This window comes from Hippocampus bargibanti, linkage group LG01 (assembly GCF_051943395.1).
Source record: "Hippocampus bargibanti isolate YZ-2025 linkage group LG01, ASM5194339v1, whole genome shotgun sequence".
NCBI lineage: Eukaryota > Metazoa > Chordata > Actinopteri > Syngnathiformes > Syngnathidae > Hippocampus > Hippocampus bargibanti.
The window spans coordinates 10497488-10516372 of NC_142734.1; the positions used below are offsets into that span (position 1 = coordinate 10497488).

General features: G+C 41.1%; 1 protein-coding gene across 9 annotated transcripts in view; it reads right to left on the reverse strand.

Moving 5' to 3' along the window:
- The window catches only part of anks1aa (ankyrin repeat and sterile alpha motif domain containing 1Aa), a 67659-nt gene that overhangs the window by 25640 nt on the left and 23134 nt on the right, over positions 1-18885 (reverse strand). For 4 of the 9 annotated variants that reach the window (XM_088995477.1, XM_088995455.1, XM_088995463.1 and 1 more), the window contains 13 exons: positions 17848-18144; positions 14780-14855; positions 14578-14679; positions 14388-14474; positions 14015-14184; positions 12497-12559; positions 12223-12349; positions 11647-11690; positions 11292-11385; positions 6824-7296; positions 3353-3409; positions 2338-2407; positions 125-237 (listed from right to left, as the gene is read on the reverse strand). In XM_088995477.1, the coding sequence (XP_088851603.1) occupies positions 125-237; positions 2338-2407; positions 3353-3409; positions 6824-7296; positions 11292-11385; positions 11647-11690; positions 12223-12349; positions 12497-12559; positions 14015-14184; positions 14388-14474; positions 14578-14679; positions 14780-14855; positions 17848-18144 (1773 nt within the window). Of the gene's footprint in view, positions 1-124; positions 298-2337; positions 2408-3352; positions 3410-6823; positions 7297-11291; positions 11386-11646; positions 11691-12222; positions 12350-12496; positions 12560-14014; positions 14185-14387; positions 14475-14577; positions 14680-14779; positions 14856-17847; positions 18145-18650; positions 18853-18885 lie in introns of those variants that run through there. The other 5 variants (XM_088995501.1, XM_088995469.1, XM_088995484.1 and 2 more) reach the window with 4 other exon arrangements.

Genomic DNA, 18885 nt, shown 5'->3' on the forward strand with positions numbered 1-18885 from the left:
TTTGATTTTCAGTAGAAATATTGTGCATAACAAGTGATTTGAGTCTGAACTTGATGAATGAAGGGCAATGTTTTTGGGGTGCCAAGGCCTAAAAACAACAACGTTACATATAAAAGGCACTCACCATGTAATGAAGGTCATCGAAACCGTTGAGGAGCAGCTTGCTTTCGTACTGAGGCAATCCCACCAGCGCCAGCCAGTCTCCAACAGGCTGTTGTAGCAGTCGGACGGAGGCACCTGTCGACAGTGGGACACGCCTCAGGAGCGAGAAACCATTCAGCCGGTAACAGCGGCATATTGACGATGAGATGTGACATAACCACATCATCTTTCGCCAGCAGTTCCGAGCACACAGGCAAAAGGACGGTGAAAGAGACGGTGTCTGCTGCGGGCAGGGGTCCAGCTCCAGTGGGGTGGCGGCGACTGAACCGCAGTTTCCAAAGACGCACCCAAGGACTCCCGTTCTCATGGGCGAAGATGATTGTAAAATTGCTGAGATCTGTTTAACCACCATTAAATTAGTTGTTGCTCTGATACAGATTCTGGAACATGATAAAAAGTTCTAGTTGTAAGTTCTTGGTTTGTCAATTGGGAAGGTCGAGAGCATAAGACAGCAAGTTGCCAACCATACACATGACAAAGATCCACCTTTGTAAGCTAAAAAATTGTCACTCATCAAAGCGTGGCTATCACATTTGTAGTGAAATCTTAACCTGAATGAAGTTGGACCGATTAGGACATTCTGTATTAGCCATAAATGAGATTACAGCATGGCAGTCATTCTCCTGTGAACAGATTCAAATTTTGGGTTTCTTAAGTATTAAACGGAGAAAGCAAAATTTACATCTTAAATTTGTTATCCTTCCTTGTATAAATGCAAGCCCGCTCGTGATCACACTTGGAAGTCATGAAATAAATCCATCAATGCAAATGCTCAGAAACAAACAAGACATATCCAAACAAAGGTCCCTTTAGTCATTTGGAAAAGCAGTAAATACAAATGCACTCTCATGGGAGAGAATTTGCTAATTCAGCTCATTTGGACTCCTCCCGTCTCTGCTCAGCTAATGGAACTGATGTTGAGGGAGTGTTTGTCTTCTTTCCTGGTGGCTGCATGTGATGTTTCCCTTCCCTCCGGATCAAGACACTCTCTCTCTTCTCTCCACTTTCTCCCTCTCTCTCTCTTTCTCTCTCTCCGACATTGAATGTTCCTCATCCAATCGTAGTCTTGCTTTTTAAAGCCTGCAGGTGGTGATATTTGTGTCGATAGGTGCAACCACATCATTTACAGACTCTCTGGTCTGGTCAGAACTTGGATACTGAGATAGAAGCTTGAGAGCACAGAGCAAAGTGAAGAGAGAAAGTGAGCGAGAGTGAGGTGTGATGTGAACTGACTGACTGCAGTGCTCTCATCTTTCCTGAAGCCTACAAAGAAAGATGAGCTCATCCCCAACATACGTCATGGTTAATATTTAAAAAGCTCACTCCTGTACGTGGCATAACAAACAAGAGGTCTAGAATGACACACTGTATACCGGTAATAGGCTGGAGAGTACATACAGTATTTGTTTTGGTCTGTATACAGTATTTCGGCACAATAAGGCATTTTAGAGTTTCGGGCACACCTTCAATGGATGTCTTATTTTAAAACTGTTTCCATATATAAGGTGGATCGCAACATAAGGAGCGGAAGTCACAAAGGTGGCTGCAGTTGCATTATGCTTGCACTAGATGGAGCTATATAAAAGGGAATACAATACAATAACATTTTTATTTACAACACTTTCACAACCACTGCAGCTGTAACAAGGCTATTTACCGAATATGTAAAATACTACTACTGAATCAGAATATTGATCCATATAAATAAAGGTTTATAAATAAAGGTATTCTGATTCTGATTCTGATTCTGATATACAGAAGCGACAGTGCGATTGTAATGCGCACTGTCGGCTTTTGAGAAAATTGAATAGCATTGTCATTAAATGGTGAGTGTAGTTTTGCTTTGTTGTTGTTGTTGCTGTGCCGATGACCATTTTGTGTTTGGGAGCCTTTTACTGAATATATTCATCTTTATTAAGTTCATCGAGTTGCTTGTTCTGGCTTGTGTCCATGAGGGGACACAAGCCAGTGTCTTATTGTGCCGGTCCCAAGCCTGGATAAATACAGAGGGTTGTGTCAGGAAGGACATCCGACGTAAAAGCTTGGCCAAAACAAATATGCGAATCAAACCTCTGAAGATGGAGGACACTGATTCGTGGCACTTTTTTTTTTTTTTTTGCAGCAACTTCGAATAATTGTTGAGTTCACTCCATTAGAGTCACGGTCGTACTCTACCTGGCGTAGCGTATTGCTGATCTCTGGAAAAGTCAATTCCAGCACCAATCAGCGTCATGATCTTCTCGATCTGAGGACACAAGCCCATGAGAGATATCAGTACCTGGAGGGTATATCGCTGTTTCTCCTCCACCATCCACCAGAAATGTCAACAAGGTGCCCACATGCCGAAAAAAACCTTCTTTGCATTTTTCGCGAGTAACAGTGCTTTTATTACATTAGCTATGCTTTATTTTCCATTGACAAGATGAATATAAGTATCCATTGAAAGACTAACAATCATGAGACTATTTTAGGCATTGATGTTGCAAACAAAGGGGGGTGTTGCAGGAAAGAGAGACCCTGGACCAGCATAAACCCTTGCAGTTTTTCCATGCATTGCTATATGATGCATGTGAATTCTTCCAGTTGTCAAGCACGATCATGATCATGATCCGATGGTGCTAAGAGCTTCCGTAAGTGACTCTTATAAATACGCTACTATTTTGAGAACTAAAGCCCACCCTGTTTTCTCTCCTTTGCTCCTCTGTTAAAATAGACCGTACTATGTAAACATTGATTGCAAAAACAGATGGGGGGCATCATTTTTATGGGAAATCACCAATTCATGTCTAATTGATTACATTAAATATTACAAAATAAATCACTGAAAACCACAATGCAGTTATCACCATCTTTCAAGACAATGTGATATGGAATATAGAAAAATGTACAAGTTGTACTTGATTTAGACATTCTAATGCTTAGAAAAGTCTTTTGGAGCCAGAGGAGCAAAGGGAAATATATAATGCAAAATATTCTTCGAAAAGAAAAGAAATAGTTACAGTGATTAAGTAATTCCAAACACATTAACGAATTTGTTAAAGAAACCGATCAAAGTCCCATAAAAAGATTCCTCTGCAGAATCACAATCAGAATCAGAAAGCATTTAATAGTCCCACAATGGGGAAATTTGCAGAAGACAGGACAAAATACCCAGAGGACCATAAAATAATAAAAAGGATCGCCATCTTACGCTGTCACAGGAATTAGATCCTGGTGGTTTTGTGCTGGGAGAAGACATCAGTTTCTGCTGAGAGAGAATCCACACTGGGTTTTTATCCTACCCATGGATACCTAGATTCAGGTGTACCAAGTCTTAACAACAATCCTTTCTGCAGATGCCATAAATAAAATGGAACATAGAGTGCATTGTTCAAAAAAAGCCCCAGAACGTCATAAGAGAGTGTTCTGGGGGGCGGCATCAGAAAGGAAAGGCAAGAGTTGTTTTTGTGCTTCATTCAGACTTGAAATGAGGGATGGGTGCATTGAAAAGTTGCCTATGAATAATTATATACAATGGGTGGGGGCAATAGTCACTGGCGAGGCAGAAGTCAACAGCTGAAAAGCCTGCCGTGGCAAGGGACGCCGATTTTGGGATTCAAGAGAACAAAATGCACTTGTCATTTTCGTAGGAGGACTTTTGTTAGGATGACTGCACAGCATAACTTAGCTACTCATTTGTTGCTAAAATAATAGCCTCAAACGACACAGAAAGCTGAGGTTCAGGGATACAACAAGCAGATAGTGAGTTTAAAGAAAAAAAAGAAGCTTTCCTGGGTGAACAAAAAAAGTGTCCAATACAAAATTCCCGAATTGGATCAAATTGGAAAGTTGGCAAAAACAGGGTCTGGATACAAACTATGGACTAACAAATGACATCGTCAGGGGAAATGAGTGCACCGAGGAGCAAACGGTTGTCAGCACCGCAATGGCACAGAGGGACAAAGCACTGCCAGCAATCCCATCAAGTAGTCCAATGTCAGGCTCACTATTTTAGGAACAAGTTCTCGTCTGCATTCCAAATGAGCAGCAGTCGGTGGCATGTCCAATCATCCAAACTTCAGCATACATAAACTAATGGCGGGAAACAAACATCAGCCACTGTTTATGTGTGTGTGGGCGAAAAAAGAAGAAGAAGAAAAAAAAAATCCCACATGATGGTTCACATCATTTTCTGATTAGAAAGTCCATTATCCAATTTATTTAATTTGAAATCAAAATGTAGCACAGATAAAATGTTGAAAGCAAAATAATTTTAATTCCTTTGGAATCCAAAGAATGATACTTGCATTCTGTTTGAGGGCAAAGATCTATGACTTGCACTGGCCCAACACGGAGCACAGAACTCCAATCAAAACAATATCAAACAAACAAGTTTTGCTCAAAGTACTAAAGAATCAACTTTGAAAATGAGCTCTAGCACCAAATCAATACTTACAAAAGCAGGTTTTCATATATCAGGTTCTTTTGAGTGACATTGAAAAGTGACGTTTGAGGCGCACAAAAGAAATGCCCCTCTTCCCCCATCCTTCCTTTCTTTAGTCTCGTCTGTGCACTTCACATTGTGTCTGTGTCCTTTCTGGATTGTCATCTTAAAATCTGATCCCCATGACCGACACAGGACACATTAGCATGCGTGTTACATACCAACACACACACTTGCAGGTTGCCTGAGATAGGGCTTCACCTCATGCAAGTCAAATATGTGTGTCTTTAAACCAAATAATCCCTGGATGTATAACGCCAAAGCAAAAAAAAGGTAGTGGTGGTGGAAAAGGAAACAATTTGGGGGTGTATTTTCATTGCGTCTCATACTGACAATTCATGCAGACTGTGTGACAGTCATTCAAACTTCAACTCCAACAAACACTTGCTCAGTTTAGCTGTTACAACCTAATAAAAGCGTGACTTTGGAAGGGGCCTTTCTGATCAACAAGAAGCACTACAGCAGGAAGGTTTTGGCTCAATAAAATGTTTAGAATTTCAGAACAATCTCAGTTTTGGTTGTCAAGGAAAAGCAAAAAAATAATATTTATCATTGGATTGAAATGTTATGAGGAGGATAATCTGACTTTGCCAAAGGGATTGCCAAGAATGCACCCCTTTAATGTTACGTATTCATTTTACAAAATTTTAAGGTGATACATTTACGGCTCATCAGTTGACCAATCCTAAAGTAGACAAGGGGTTTCAACTTTGGACAAAAAGTGACAAGATATAGCCGTGTTTACCCACTCCATTTTTCCCCCAAATGCTATCTTGAATGAAAAGGTAAAAAAACCTTATAGAAACCCCTGGCAGTGTACTTTCCTCTGGGAAGCAGCCACTAATTAGCAGTGAAGAAAATAGCATGGCTAAAAAAGGCAACCAGACAAACAACATTGAGTGATCTCACCTTTGACCTCACCGCCTTGCAATTCAAACTGTTCAATACCATTCAACAAAGTACTGTACTGATTTAACCGTTGACCATAACTAACTTAGACGTCGTGTGGCGCACTATATACCCTACTGGTATGTTTTATAAATACGGGTGGATGTTACCCAAAGACCCTACAGGTATTTTTTTATAATTACCAGTTGGGTCTTTGGGTAACATCCACAAAATTTAAAATCTTTATGTACTGTCATTACAGAAGATTACTGAAAGTCTGACAACAAAAAGAACCAACCAAGAAGACCGAGGCAAAACCTTATGCAGGCACCTATAAAATCTTTGATATGCAGTAAAAAATTGAATTGTGTCAAAATGGTCACAGAATTTGACACTGGAAGCATAGCACATGCTATGATGCCGCAACAGGATTTCAACAAAACTCAAACAAGAGCAGTTTTGGTATGACAACAGTTTGAGCTAGTACTTCATTGACCTACTGAGAAAATCATATAACCAGAATGACAAATGCAACAATGTTGCACGAGATAGGGAAAAAAATGGATAAGGGTTTTGTTCAATGTGAGCTGAAGTACCACGTTTGCATTTATAAGATTTACTGAACTGCTTTTAGAATGGCACTTTCAATGACAACTGTGGTGTGTTGGCATTGCTTGCTTGAATGGTTCTCTAAGCAGCGTGTAGCAAATAACAACCTTCTCTCCTTTTTGAATCTTAATTTACAAATCTCTGTCTGTTGTTTTAGTTTCTCATGGTAGCTCAGGGTTTATTCCTGCATCCTTGTTCTCTCTAATCTCCTTCGGCACAAACTGAACATCAACACGCTGAAGGAGGGAGCAGCTGTGTTTAGCTCTGAACAGAAAACAGCCCCCTGTTAACAACACCCAAGCAAAAATGTCAATGTAAAGAAATATAAATTCAAAGTTGTATTACCATACAATCTCATGGTTAAATGGGAAATGATAAAAAATGATAAAATCTTTGTACATGGGGTTTTCATGGTTCTTTGTTACACTTTCATGGTTCTTTCTTACACTTTTATTACACGCCTAATACTTTCCCCCGAATGAGTCAAATGGTAGTAGCCACTCACTGTTTCAAATGTACACATGGTCAGGGTTAGCATTTCCTACTTTCACAGTTGAACAAATTCAGCGTCACTGCGTTCAGTCAGCATTTAAAAAAAAAAAATTGTGCAAGGCAGTTGATTGATATTTTTGAATGACCGTATTTTTAATGTCAATACTCACAATGACACATTTAACTTACCTCATCCCATTCTGAGGTGAATGATGGCGATTTCTCAAGCCTTTTCTTCCCACTGCTGCAGTTGGAAACAGATTCACTTCGGTTGCCCAGTCCTCCGTCTTCCTCGCTCGGAGGCGACACAAGCAAATCTGAGTCTGACTTGGAAAGGCTGCGGGCCAGCTTCAAGTCCCCGGGAGGACGTATCCTACCAGACACGGCCCCAGAGTCCCTGTGCTCCTTGTTCACAGTTGCATAAATGGCTTTTGGATCACAGTCTGTTAGGATAGCAGCCATACTGGGACGGCTAGGTGGGCTTGAAACGGCTTGCTCGTTCACTTTGCCTCTTGACTGTGACTGGCTCTGACCAGGTGGCGAGACACCTGGAATCCTGAACGGCTCCTCGTGGCAATCAAACACTGGAGATGATCCGTGCAGAAGTCCGGTAAACTGCTCTGGGATACCCGCACCCTGATCTGGGCTGAGCTCGGAGTTATCTAGACGAGAGAAAAACATCACAAGGTCAGCAAGGAGGGGAGAGTTTTTTGGGATGACTGAAAGTGGAAGACTGAGCGTCAGATCCTGAGGGCAGGGCTCAAAAGAAACCGCCCACACGGGCGCTGAAACGGTTTTGTAATTGTTTCCTAGGAGGGGTGATGGACAGAGGTGGGGGTGGCGGCGGAGAAAAGTTGTAGAAGACAGGAGGCATATGCTTGCGAGAGAAATGTCAAGATTCTATAACTCCTTTGCAGAAAGCTGAGGAAAGACTGCTGGTGCCAAACGCCTGCATTCTGTATTTGTTTTTATTCTCGATGGGAAATGTGACTGGCTGAGACCGTAGGCTCACTTGTGTGCCTTTTCATTTCAAAGGCTTTGCTGCATAATAAAACGTCAACCAGAAGGGAAATGAACGTGTAGACTCACCAACGGGAGTTCCACTTTAAAGAGGGCGCCTTTACCAAGAAAAACAAATCCTTAATGAGACTGCATAGCAAGTGCAATTAAAAACATTTACGTAGATTTTCTTCGTCACAGGAATTTCAGCCACAAGAGCCTGCTTTCCTCCATCAAGTCCATCACACAGCTTAGCTTTGCTATAAAGAGGCCTAAACACGTTTTCCCATCTGACTGTGTGCATGCACGTCTGTGTTGTGTGCACTCGGTGTTTTCTGAATTCTAATTCTGGACTTGAATGAAGGCTCAGGAATGGAAATTTGAATCTCCCCATCCTCTGTGGCCAGACTGGAGTTAATTAGCACAGTGACACATGCAGAGAGAGGGGAACGGACTGTGTGTGCCAGGGTAATGGGGGTTATGGTGTTTGGTGACTGGGAAATTGGGCCACTGGTCACAAGAAAACCAGTGGACCGGTGGCGGTCAGATCACCATTTCAAAATGGACAACCTTGCATTGCCTTTCCTGTTGTCTGTCAGCACCTTAAACTCCTACCATGCACTGCCAAACACTCGAACTTGAAGTATGCATGTGATAAAAGAGGCGAATGGTTGCGCAGTGCACATATGTCAGGATCCTTGCCAAACTACAAAGGAGTGTGAATGCCCTCTGAGCACATTGATCTCCTTTCCACAATGTCTCACCCGGTGAACCTTCTGCAGATCGGTACATTTTCTACCTCTGCTCTTCAGACACCTTTTAGAGAGCATGGCTCAAAATTATTGCAGCTCATATGCTGCACATTAGGTCACTACAGATGTGAAATATGTGTTTCCTTTGGCACGGCAAGCATCATGTTTGACTAATGATGTCATGTTTGGTTTGAAGAAACAGCTGCAGTTGTGCCAACTATCATTTCACCACGCCTCACTTTCTAACTGGACGAAGCTTACGAGATCATTTGTCCATGTGATCCACATACCAGTTACTTTCATGTTAAGCAGATTCCTTACTTACAGACAGTGTATTGTAGGTGTTCAAATACCTGACATGTTTCGGCGACTACTTCCGCCTTCGTCAGTGTCTGACGAAGGCGGAAGTTAACATTAGTTATCAAGTAGACAGGATGAATTTAGTACAACAACCAGTTACTTTCAGTTTATTTGAAACACAATATGTTATTTTTCGACGTGTAACAGCCACATTTTAATTTGTGCTTTCGGTTCGCTCCTGAATAAAGAACAATTTTTTTAGTGGTCCCTTGAAGTTCATGCAGAACTGCGCATTCCTTCAGTGAACAATATTGAGATTGTGGTTGATGATAAACACAACTTTCTCAGACCGTGCATTTATCTTCCACCTGCCCCATGCTGAGTGCAGTGAGGGCTTTTGCATGGGATGAGTAATCAGATCTGCCGAACGCACGCCAAAAGTCACGCCCACATGAGCAAAATAAAATATTGCACCCGAGACAGCTGCTTTGGATTTCAGGATGGTGAGTGAGTCTGCCTTTTATTTGCTTGTATGTGTAAAGTTGGGAAGACCCCAGTGTGAAAAAAACGTTTTTGTAGTCAACTCATAGACCAAAGTTTGGAACTCACCTCTTATGATATGATTAATATACTACGGGTTGGTCAGCTTTTTTATTAATTTGCTTTTTTATAGTTTACCTTTTCCTCCAGTACAGCACTTTGGATTCTGTGATGGTGTCATATTTCTGTTCCAGACTTTGGCAGCAGGTGGCACGCTGAACAGAGTTGCTGGTTGTACACCCGCTGCCAATCTGGTAATTAAGGACTCTATTTAAGGCCCTACAAACTTGCCTCTGTCAGAGAATTGTTTCCCTGGCTTCTGCTCGTACTCATGTGACCTTTTTCTAGACTTCTCGCTCTTGTCGCATTGTTGTTCTCAGATTCTTTTGTTTGTAAATATTAGCTTGTGTTTTCATCTTTATTTTGTGCTTACGAGAATTGGGTTCTTTTCATTCCGTCTTTGTCTCCTGCAATGCTTTGTTACCACATACCGGTACATTTCTTTGCTCCATGCATGTTGTAATTCAGGTACAAATGTTTTTTGCCGTCTGGCTCCCAAGAAAATGAAAAGTTCAAGTGATTGTGTTTTCACTGAAGTCCCGCATAGTGTCATGGTTCCAGCGGTTTCCAATAAGCTCCAATTAGGAGGGCTGGGTCCATACTTGCATTTATTAGTTTACTTTCGGCCGTCGCGGTAACAACATCCTACTACACATTTGACTCAAGCAAATTAATTAAAGGCTTGTTTGTATGAAACTGTTCCCTCAAATTAGGCTGTGTTCCAGTACGCTAAAACGAATGAGGTGTTTCTTGTGTAATCTACTTTATACTGGAGTTTTGTTTTACCATAGAAGTGAAGGAAACATGATTGATACAATTAGTTGGTCGTTATAATTTTTACGTACAACGGCCATTATAAACAATGTTTATGGAAGCAAACAGCAGTAAAATCTTGCTCTAACGGAAAAGGACAAATTCATACTTATATTATATGGTATAACTATGCTCATAGATTAAGAAAGCAACTATTTGTTCAAAACGTGAAACGAGACGAGCTCACTCATTAACTCTGAACGGATGAGAAAAACCTACTCTCCTGTTCCAATCCATCAGCAGTGCATACCTGACAGTATTTTTCTGAAATGCTTGGCTTTCGAATTTAATATCAGATAATCCCTGCTTTCATTTTTCTTCACAACCAACCAGTCCAAAATCAAACCCCGAAATAAGAGCACCAATACGTGCAACCCTCTAGCAGGTGGAGAACATTTGTTAGCTGCAAAATCAATGAGCGGACAATAATAGCGTCATAGTTGAAATTGGGTAACTTTTTCTGTTTGATAGATGTATGAAATGTATAGTCTACCGCCCAGGTTAACATGCCTTAAAATGACCGCAGATGCAGCGTTTGAACATGATAAACTGATTTTTTGATTGTTCTCAATAAGGACTGCTAAATTCACATGCTGGAACGGTAAAACCTAGTTTGAATTATTACTATACATACACAACACTGTATGTGCGTGCATAGAGCTCACATGGATTTCACATTGGGGGATGCTATAATCCAGTAGCAATGCTATTCATTATAATGTACGTAATTTCCAATGTATGTATAACGCAGCACACAAACAAATGGAAAGATTACAAATCAAATCAAGAATGTACCGTAATTTCCAGTATAAGGTATGCCAAAAGCCTTGATTTTCTTCAAAAGATGACCCTGCGCCTTATACGCCTTATATGTGAAGTAATATTGAGCCAGAACAGGTCTCGCTACTACTTTCAGCTGCCACCGACTCCATTTCACCACCCCTGTAGTGCGTAACCCCAACCTCTACTGTAGCGCATTATAATGACGTGTGGCTTATACTTAGAAAACCTTTGTATACGTATTTGTATCTTATATTTGGAAAACCTTTTTTCATTCGTTGAATGTGTGTCTTTATAAATGGAAAGTTTGAAAATACACCATTCATATGGGGTGTGCGTTATACTCCAATGCGCCTTATACACCGGAAAATACGGTACTTTCCTTGGCTGAGGTCCATGTAAGTGTCTCTCACCTTCTAATACTCGCAGGTACACTCGTCCTGAGGGATCCAGTGTTTCTTTTGTTGAGTTTGGTGTGCCTGAGTTATTTAGGGTGTTGGATTTACACTATAAAGTCACACAGAGCAATAAAAGTCAGTTAAATTCCGGCCATCAAAAAAAAAAAGTCACATGGAGTGCACAGTGTAGGTCCACTTTGCCGCTTAATGTTACATCGGGCCAATGTCAAATGCAAACAGAATAAAATTACCAAATTACTGAAATGGAGAATTACACAGCAAGCAAAATCATTGACAGGCCATAATTCTCAGGTTACCTTGGGGACGACCATTACTTGCATGTTTTTTTATGAAATGATTTCATACATACCTGAGGTAGGACACTGTTGAATGACTGAATACATGCGTTTTCATCTGAGAAGACAGAAGGCACAAGAGTAACCATATAGATGGATTAACAATAAACCCATTCTGCTTTTGCGAACGCATAGTACTGTGTATAATATAATACATGATTAATGTATGGAGATATTGAAGAATGCATCTGACAGGCTCTTGATTAATCTTTCTGTTAATTAAACTACAATTTTTATGCAGCTGTGAGGATGAGGTGGATTTTTTAAATCGAAACTCATCCATTCCCTTTCTTGATACCTGAAAGGAAAATGCCAAACGTCCATCTTTTGGCCAATGGCTGAACATTATTTTGAAAGGAAACACTCCTAATTTAACTCGATGTAAGCATAACCCTCTACGGTTGGGGGGGGGGGGGGGGTTAACTGGATATTTAGCCCCCACCGATTATCGAGAAAGGAATTTAATTGAGACTGCTTAATGCTCTGACTTCATCACTTGGTTCCCATTATATAAATTTATTATGAGAGCTCATTATATGTGTGAGGATGACAATGAATGTTTGTCAAGGAGCATTACATCACATGTCCACCTTTATGAAATTGGGATTCTTGACTTGGAACTTTGGTTTGAGCAGTTAGTAACAACTCATATGTGTGGTCCTCTTCCTCCACAGCAGTCTTTCCTCGCTCATCAATACTGCTATTCATAAAATCAGCCTATTCAAAGCAGAAGGGAGGAGAAAGGCATTTGAGATGAACATGACAATTGCGAGCAAACCAGCTCACTTTTCAGTCATCCTCTTCGATTGACTTCAGGAAACAACAGTTGGTTTTTTTTAATTTATCAACTGAAAATCTCCTCACCTCTGGGGTCACCTCTTCTTCAAAACCAGAGCCAGGGTGTAATGAGTGCACCAGGCGATCTTTCTGCAAGAGACATATACAGTAGTTCCAAATTTGAGAAAAGCAAGTCCCCAACACACATCCAGAGGTGCACTAGTACCCTCTCACTTTACATCTTGCATAGTCTGTAGTTATCATGTTATCGTTCTTACGACTTCACATTAATGTTCAATTGTTTTGGCTTTCAAGTATTGGAATTGAAAAATAACATTACTCAAGAGTACTTCAACAATTTAAAAAAATGACCCATCAGGATAAAATCATTCAACTTCAAATTTATAAATTACAATAGATAATCTCTAATCCTCTCTGTGGAGTTAACTTCAATGCTTCCTGCAGATGCGCATGATGAAAATATGACACTATCGATTGCTACATTAGTGTGGTGGGTTTTAGCAGATAACCTTCAAATGCAAAAGTGACAAGCTTAGCATTTTCACGCATTTGTACTTCAAAATGAATCATCAGCATTGTTTGTACTGCCTGTTTTTGAAGACAGCAAAACGGCTTCATTTATTTCATGCTGATGTGGAAATATCACATACAGTTATTGTATTATTGTTTGCGTCTTACAATTACTTAGTTTACTTCAACTTGCAAATCAAAGTCAGAAAGAAAATATGTGGTCTGATTGGCTGCTGCCATGCACATTTTGTATTATTGTTTGCGTCTTACAATTACTTACTTTACTTCAACTTGCAAATCAAAGTCAGAAAGAAAATATGTGGTCTGATTGGCTGCTGCCATGCACATTTTCATTTTTCTGATCATAGAAAAATGACAGCAACTAATCTTATGACATAACGCCAGCCCAACTTGCGCTACTCAAATCATTGTTGCTTGTGTTGACTTATATTCATGCCCTTACCAGGTTTGTTGTGCAAAATTCTCTGTTCAAGCCCTTTTCCTGAAGGCACGAACATTTGAACGTGTTGCGAACACTCGGGTCTTTTGCACAAATGTCAGCTTGCCTGTCTACCTGTTTGAACATTGCGCTAGGGTCTACTTGGCTGATCCCGCATGAACTGGTTTCAGCAGAACGTTCTTCAAATACTTGACATTAAATGATGAATCTGCCTTTTGTGTGCACCCTTGCAGCCTTTGTGGCTTCCGTTCTCGCCGAAATTCCAGAATCTCTGAGATTTGGGGAATCCATGAGAATGCGAGGAGGAGGGGTATTACGGTTGCTAGTGTTCGTGCCTCAACACGGCTACGCTGGTGAAAGCAAAATCAACAAACTCAAATCCCTGTTTGTCCAATGTTGTCAACTAATATCCAGATGAATTTTAGGCAATTTATCCTCAATTTTAAAGAGGGATTTTCATGAAAATTTGAAAATCCAGAATTTGGGGAAAATCCAGAGGACTCATCACTGTTTATATGCTCGACAAAAAGCGCAATCAATTTTTCTTTTCTTTTTGTCTGTCCGTGTGTGTGCAGCCTAGTATGAGATTGGTGGTGGGGGACCACTGGTCTAACCTTTCCTACATCACTGTCTGGCCTCCCAGAGTCCCGGTCCGAGGATTTGCCGCTTGTAAGGCTATCCAGAGAATGGCAAGAGGTAGCTTCAAACAGAGCTTCATAAGGACACTCCTCCTCGGGCCCCGGGGCCAGCCCCGAGATCAGCTCGCTCACTTTCACCAGATCGCCTGAAAAAAATATTCAAAACGTACCGTGTGCATGCAAAAGAATGAAAGATCAATTCAGTACAGTTATTTTCAACAATGGTCAACAACACAACATATACTGTAAAAAAAGCAATGAATATAGTTTTTATTGTTTCACAAGCTGCTGCAATACACTCAAGTTTTTAAAAATGTGTTCTTTGTTTTTTTAATCTGGTAACTCATACCCTTGTTTCGAGAGGTTGGACTCTCCAAGGCTGGAGGGATTGGTGGAGGGGGGAGGTCGATGTCAGGAGGCTTTCCGCTCATGAGTCCTGCAGCAGGAAAACGCAAGATTCAGTCACAGTGACCACATTGAGATAAGAGGAAACTTCCAGTATTGTTTCTGTGCCCCTTTTCCCATATGAATGCTCCTACTTTGGATAAGGCCTGCTATAGCTCTGCTCTTCTGAGACGGCATGTCTTTGACAGTATCCAGCGCTGTTAAGCCCTTCTGGTCCAAAATGTTCACATCGATACCTAAGAGTCGTCACATGGAAGAGTTATGCTGCTAATTTTTCTGATAACTCATTGAATCGTTTTGCCCGGGCAATTAAAAGGATTAAAGATAACGACTGACCTGCGCTGAGAAGCTTCTGCACCACATCTATCTTCCCAAACAAGGCAGCTTCGTGGAGTGCACTGCCTTTCTCCGTCTGATCAGAAAAGAAAGTGTAAGAAATGAGAGGAAGAAGAGAAGGTTAAAAACTGCAACATGCTTCCTGATACTACTTAAGTTTGGAAAATTGCTTGTTTCACGATTGGATTGGATGTACCTTTATTCGTCTCGCAGTGGAAAAATTAACATTTGACCGCCGCAAAGTTATGAAAGGAAGAGGAAAGGAAGAAAGAAGTAGAAAAACAAAATACAGGAGCTGCAGGAGAGGCAGCCACTCTCGCGGTGCCATCTTGAAGTAAAAAAAAAAACCAACAACATAAATAAATAAATAATATGACAACACAAAGACACAGAGTCATTCATTCTTCAGCACTTGCCGTACCCTCTTTGTGACATGAAGCAGTTTTAGATGAAAGAGGAGAGGATCAAAGCATTCTTTTTAGCAGTGGATCAGGGACGTCATTGTGGAATGTGCACGTCTACTACAAGCTAAATGTTGAAAGCAAACACGCAGTTGTAGCATCCATTGACGAAAAGAGATTGTCTCACGTCTCCTGTCCCACATAAATCCGCTTCAATTCCAAGCCGCGACAGTTCCACATACGCATGGGTGCTTTGCGCTGACGCTCCTTTCTTCTTATTGCGGGCTCTTCAGGCTATGTATCCATCCAGCTGCAGACTGTCCAACAGCACCGACCTTTCCGCTGAAGTAAAAAGTCTGTTTTCTAATTTGTTGCCCACTCATTTAAAGTTGCATTACAAAACTGTTTTTACGCAAAGAACATCCTACAATTTCTACACCCACACAATCACAAATATAGAATCAGGACAACAAAGAGCATTCTAAACAATTTATTTACTTAGCGCGGGCGAGCACCCCTAATAGCAGCCCACTTTCCAGGTCACGGGATCATGCTAATTACAACCAGCAGGATGCACGGCCTCAAGTCATGAAAAAAGCCTTGATTTAGAACAAAAAGAAGGAAGAACAAAAGACAAAACAGATGGACGGTACTCTGGTTCAGACCGACCAACAGAAGCCCCTCCCTCTCATATGGGTGCCTGACCCAGCTCAACTTTTTAATCATCTGTTTTACGCTGTTATTAGCAGCTGTTGTCTCATATTGGCAAGTTTTCAAGAGAAGTAGCATGAGCCACAGGAAATTCTGCAAGATCAATTTGGGCTTGCATATTGAGTAACTGCACATACGCACACATGCACACAAACGGACACGCACACACACACACGCAATAAAATGCAACATTCAACTATAAAGCGAACCCCTAATGGTTGGCGGTATATGCTACAACATTTATTTAAAGGACAACCGACGTCACTTTTTTGTTTTTTAACTGACATCAATCAAAATCAGCAAAAAATTGAGCTGCGAATTGGGCATTTTCAGAAAGTCCCGCCCCCAGTTCGTGACGTGACGCCAAGACGTCTTGCATTGCTGGAGAATAAAAACAATGGCTTCAGATTCTGATAATATGCTTTCTTGTTACACATCCAGTTATGAATGAATGAATCATTTTGAGGCAAACGGGCAGGGGGGAATGTCGCACCCAAAAATGGCGACCAGCTCCCGTGAGGAATGAATCAGCGCGTTTCCACAGGCTGATAGATTCCTTTCATGGAGCTTGGACTCCCTCTGCTGGCGGGTTTTGGATGGAACATCAAGGTTTTCAGATAAACAGTACAGCAAAATACATTGACGTGATGAAGGACTGCTACAATGTGTCTTTTTGTCGGTCGGAGGTGGGGGGTCCTTTCATGACGTAAAGTGAGGACTCGTCACCAACTCGAAAACAAGACTTCCTGAATGTTCAGCGCGAGTTTTAAAACGTAAAATATAGCTATATGTGATGGAATATTTGTAAAATACACTCAGTAGAAGTCATTTGAAGCCATTTTACAAATTACGGACACAACTTGTCCGGAGACGTCGGTTGTCCTTTAAGTGGAAATTTTCGAATGTGTCATCCAGCTGAATGGGTCATCCAGCTACATAGCCAAGACAATTATAAACATAAAATATACGGTTGAGAATATGTATCATGTAGATGACAACATCCAAAATCTCCGCATTCTGTGGTACAAATTGGTGCAAAAGAACAGGAACATTTACCGTATTTTCTGCCCTATAAGGCGTACCAGAGTATAAGGCGCACACCCAATGAATGGTGTATTTTCAAACTGTTTCCATATATAAGGCGCAGTGGACTGTAAGGCGCACCTTCAGTGAATGAAAATGGTTTTCCAAATATATTATATAAATATATAAAAATCTCCCAAATATAAGGCATACCATATTATAAGGTGCTACAGTAGAGGTTGGGGTTATGTACTACTTCTTCTACAGGGGGAAATTGAGTTGTGGCTGCTGACAGGAGTTGCGAGACCTGTTCTGGCTCAATATTACCTCACATATAAAGTGCACCGGCGTATAAGGCGCAAGGTTATGTTTTCAAGAAAATGAAGGCTTTTGGGTCACCTTATACACAGGACAATACGATATATGTTCATATTCAACACATACATAAAATGAATACATTAAGATATCGAAGGAAGGGCCTGTTTCAAAAACTCAGTTCTTGCTGGTTCCAAAGCGGTTTGCTGTCGATGAGGTCAGCACTGTTAACCCTCGTATTATGTTAGAGGGCCAATTTTACACATTTCCATTTCTGTTGACTGAAGCACTGGATATCCTTTCCTTTTCCCTTCTTCAAAACAGTTCTAAAATATCCCAATGGGATAGAAAATATGTTATCTATCTTTTCAAGTATGTTTCAAGTTGTTACTGATGTCACCTATTATTTGACTATTTTGTGGAGTTTTACAGTTTTACATGCGCGTAAAAATGACCCACAACATAATCGACATGATTACAACATAATATGAGGGTTAAGTTCTTCCACACCCAACTTCTACAATCGCGTCTTGATGGAAATTATTTTGTGCATTGTCACACTGGGAGAGAAAAGTGCCTACCCCAAAAAGCTGAATAATAATGCAAATAAAAACCTACCTCATAATTAATATCCATGCCGGTATCAAGTAGCACATCAACCACAGACAGATGTCCGTTTCGGGAAGCCAGATGCAGCGGCGTGTGCTTCTTAGTGTTGCAGCTGAGCAGGTTGGGGTGAGCGCTGAGCAGCAGCTTGACGACCTCTAACCTGCCATACAGTGCAGCAAGGTCGAGGGGAGTTTCAAATTTATTGTTCCTCATGGTTGGGTCTGTCAGCTCTTCCAGCAGCAGCTGCACTACTTGTGAGTGTCCGTACTGGGCGGCACAGTGCAGTGGCGTCTCGTTGTCGTTGTTCTATGAGGAAGTATACAGGTGTGTGTAAAAGCAGCAACACGGACACACACACATAGAATAGAATAAATTAAGAGAGACAGAACATGGGACAAATTGTTATTTGCATGAAATTAAACCAAATTGAAACTATTGAAAAAGACCCAACCACCATTATAACAGCGTACAAAGTAGCGAATAGAGGACAATGACTACACGGGTACATAGAGACTAATGTGAACAGGTGCGGCAGAAATGATTGCCATCGGCAAAGAGGTGAGGACAGAGACAGAGGCACCAAGGCAGGTGAGCATTGGGAAGATAAAATGACAACTTGAAATTTTGACCATAATACCAAATAAATTTTCATATTTAATCCCCCGTTGCAATAATTAATCCTGCTTGTGCAAAAATGACCTTGTGAGTGCGAGCTCATTGCATGAATCCATCTTGACGAAGCTAACTAAGCAATAGTTAATTGGCTGCGGTATAAACTCCTCAAGTGCTGCTTTCTGGGTGGAATGACTCACATTGCAGCAGCAACATCAGCACTGATTGAGGTCACTCGTAGGAATCATGGCCAGAAGGAGGCGAATTTTGAGTTGAAGCATGTCATCCTTACACCACAGCTACACAGAGTCTGAACTGAGACAAGTGTTACACTGAACATTTTGTCCAATCCTACTCAAAGTCATTCTACGTGATATCGACCGCACCAACGTCAACAGAAACCAGTCATCTTGACCCACAATTGTAAACAGCTCA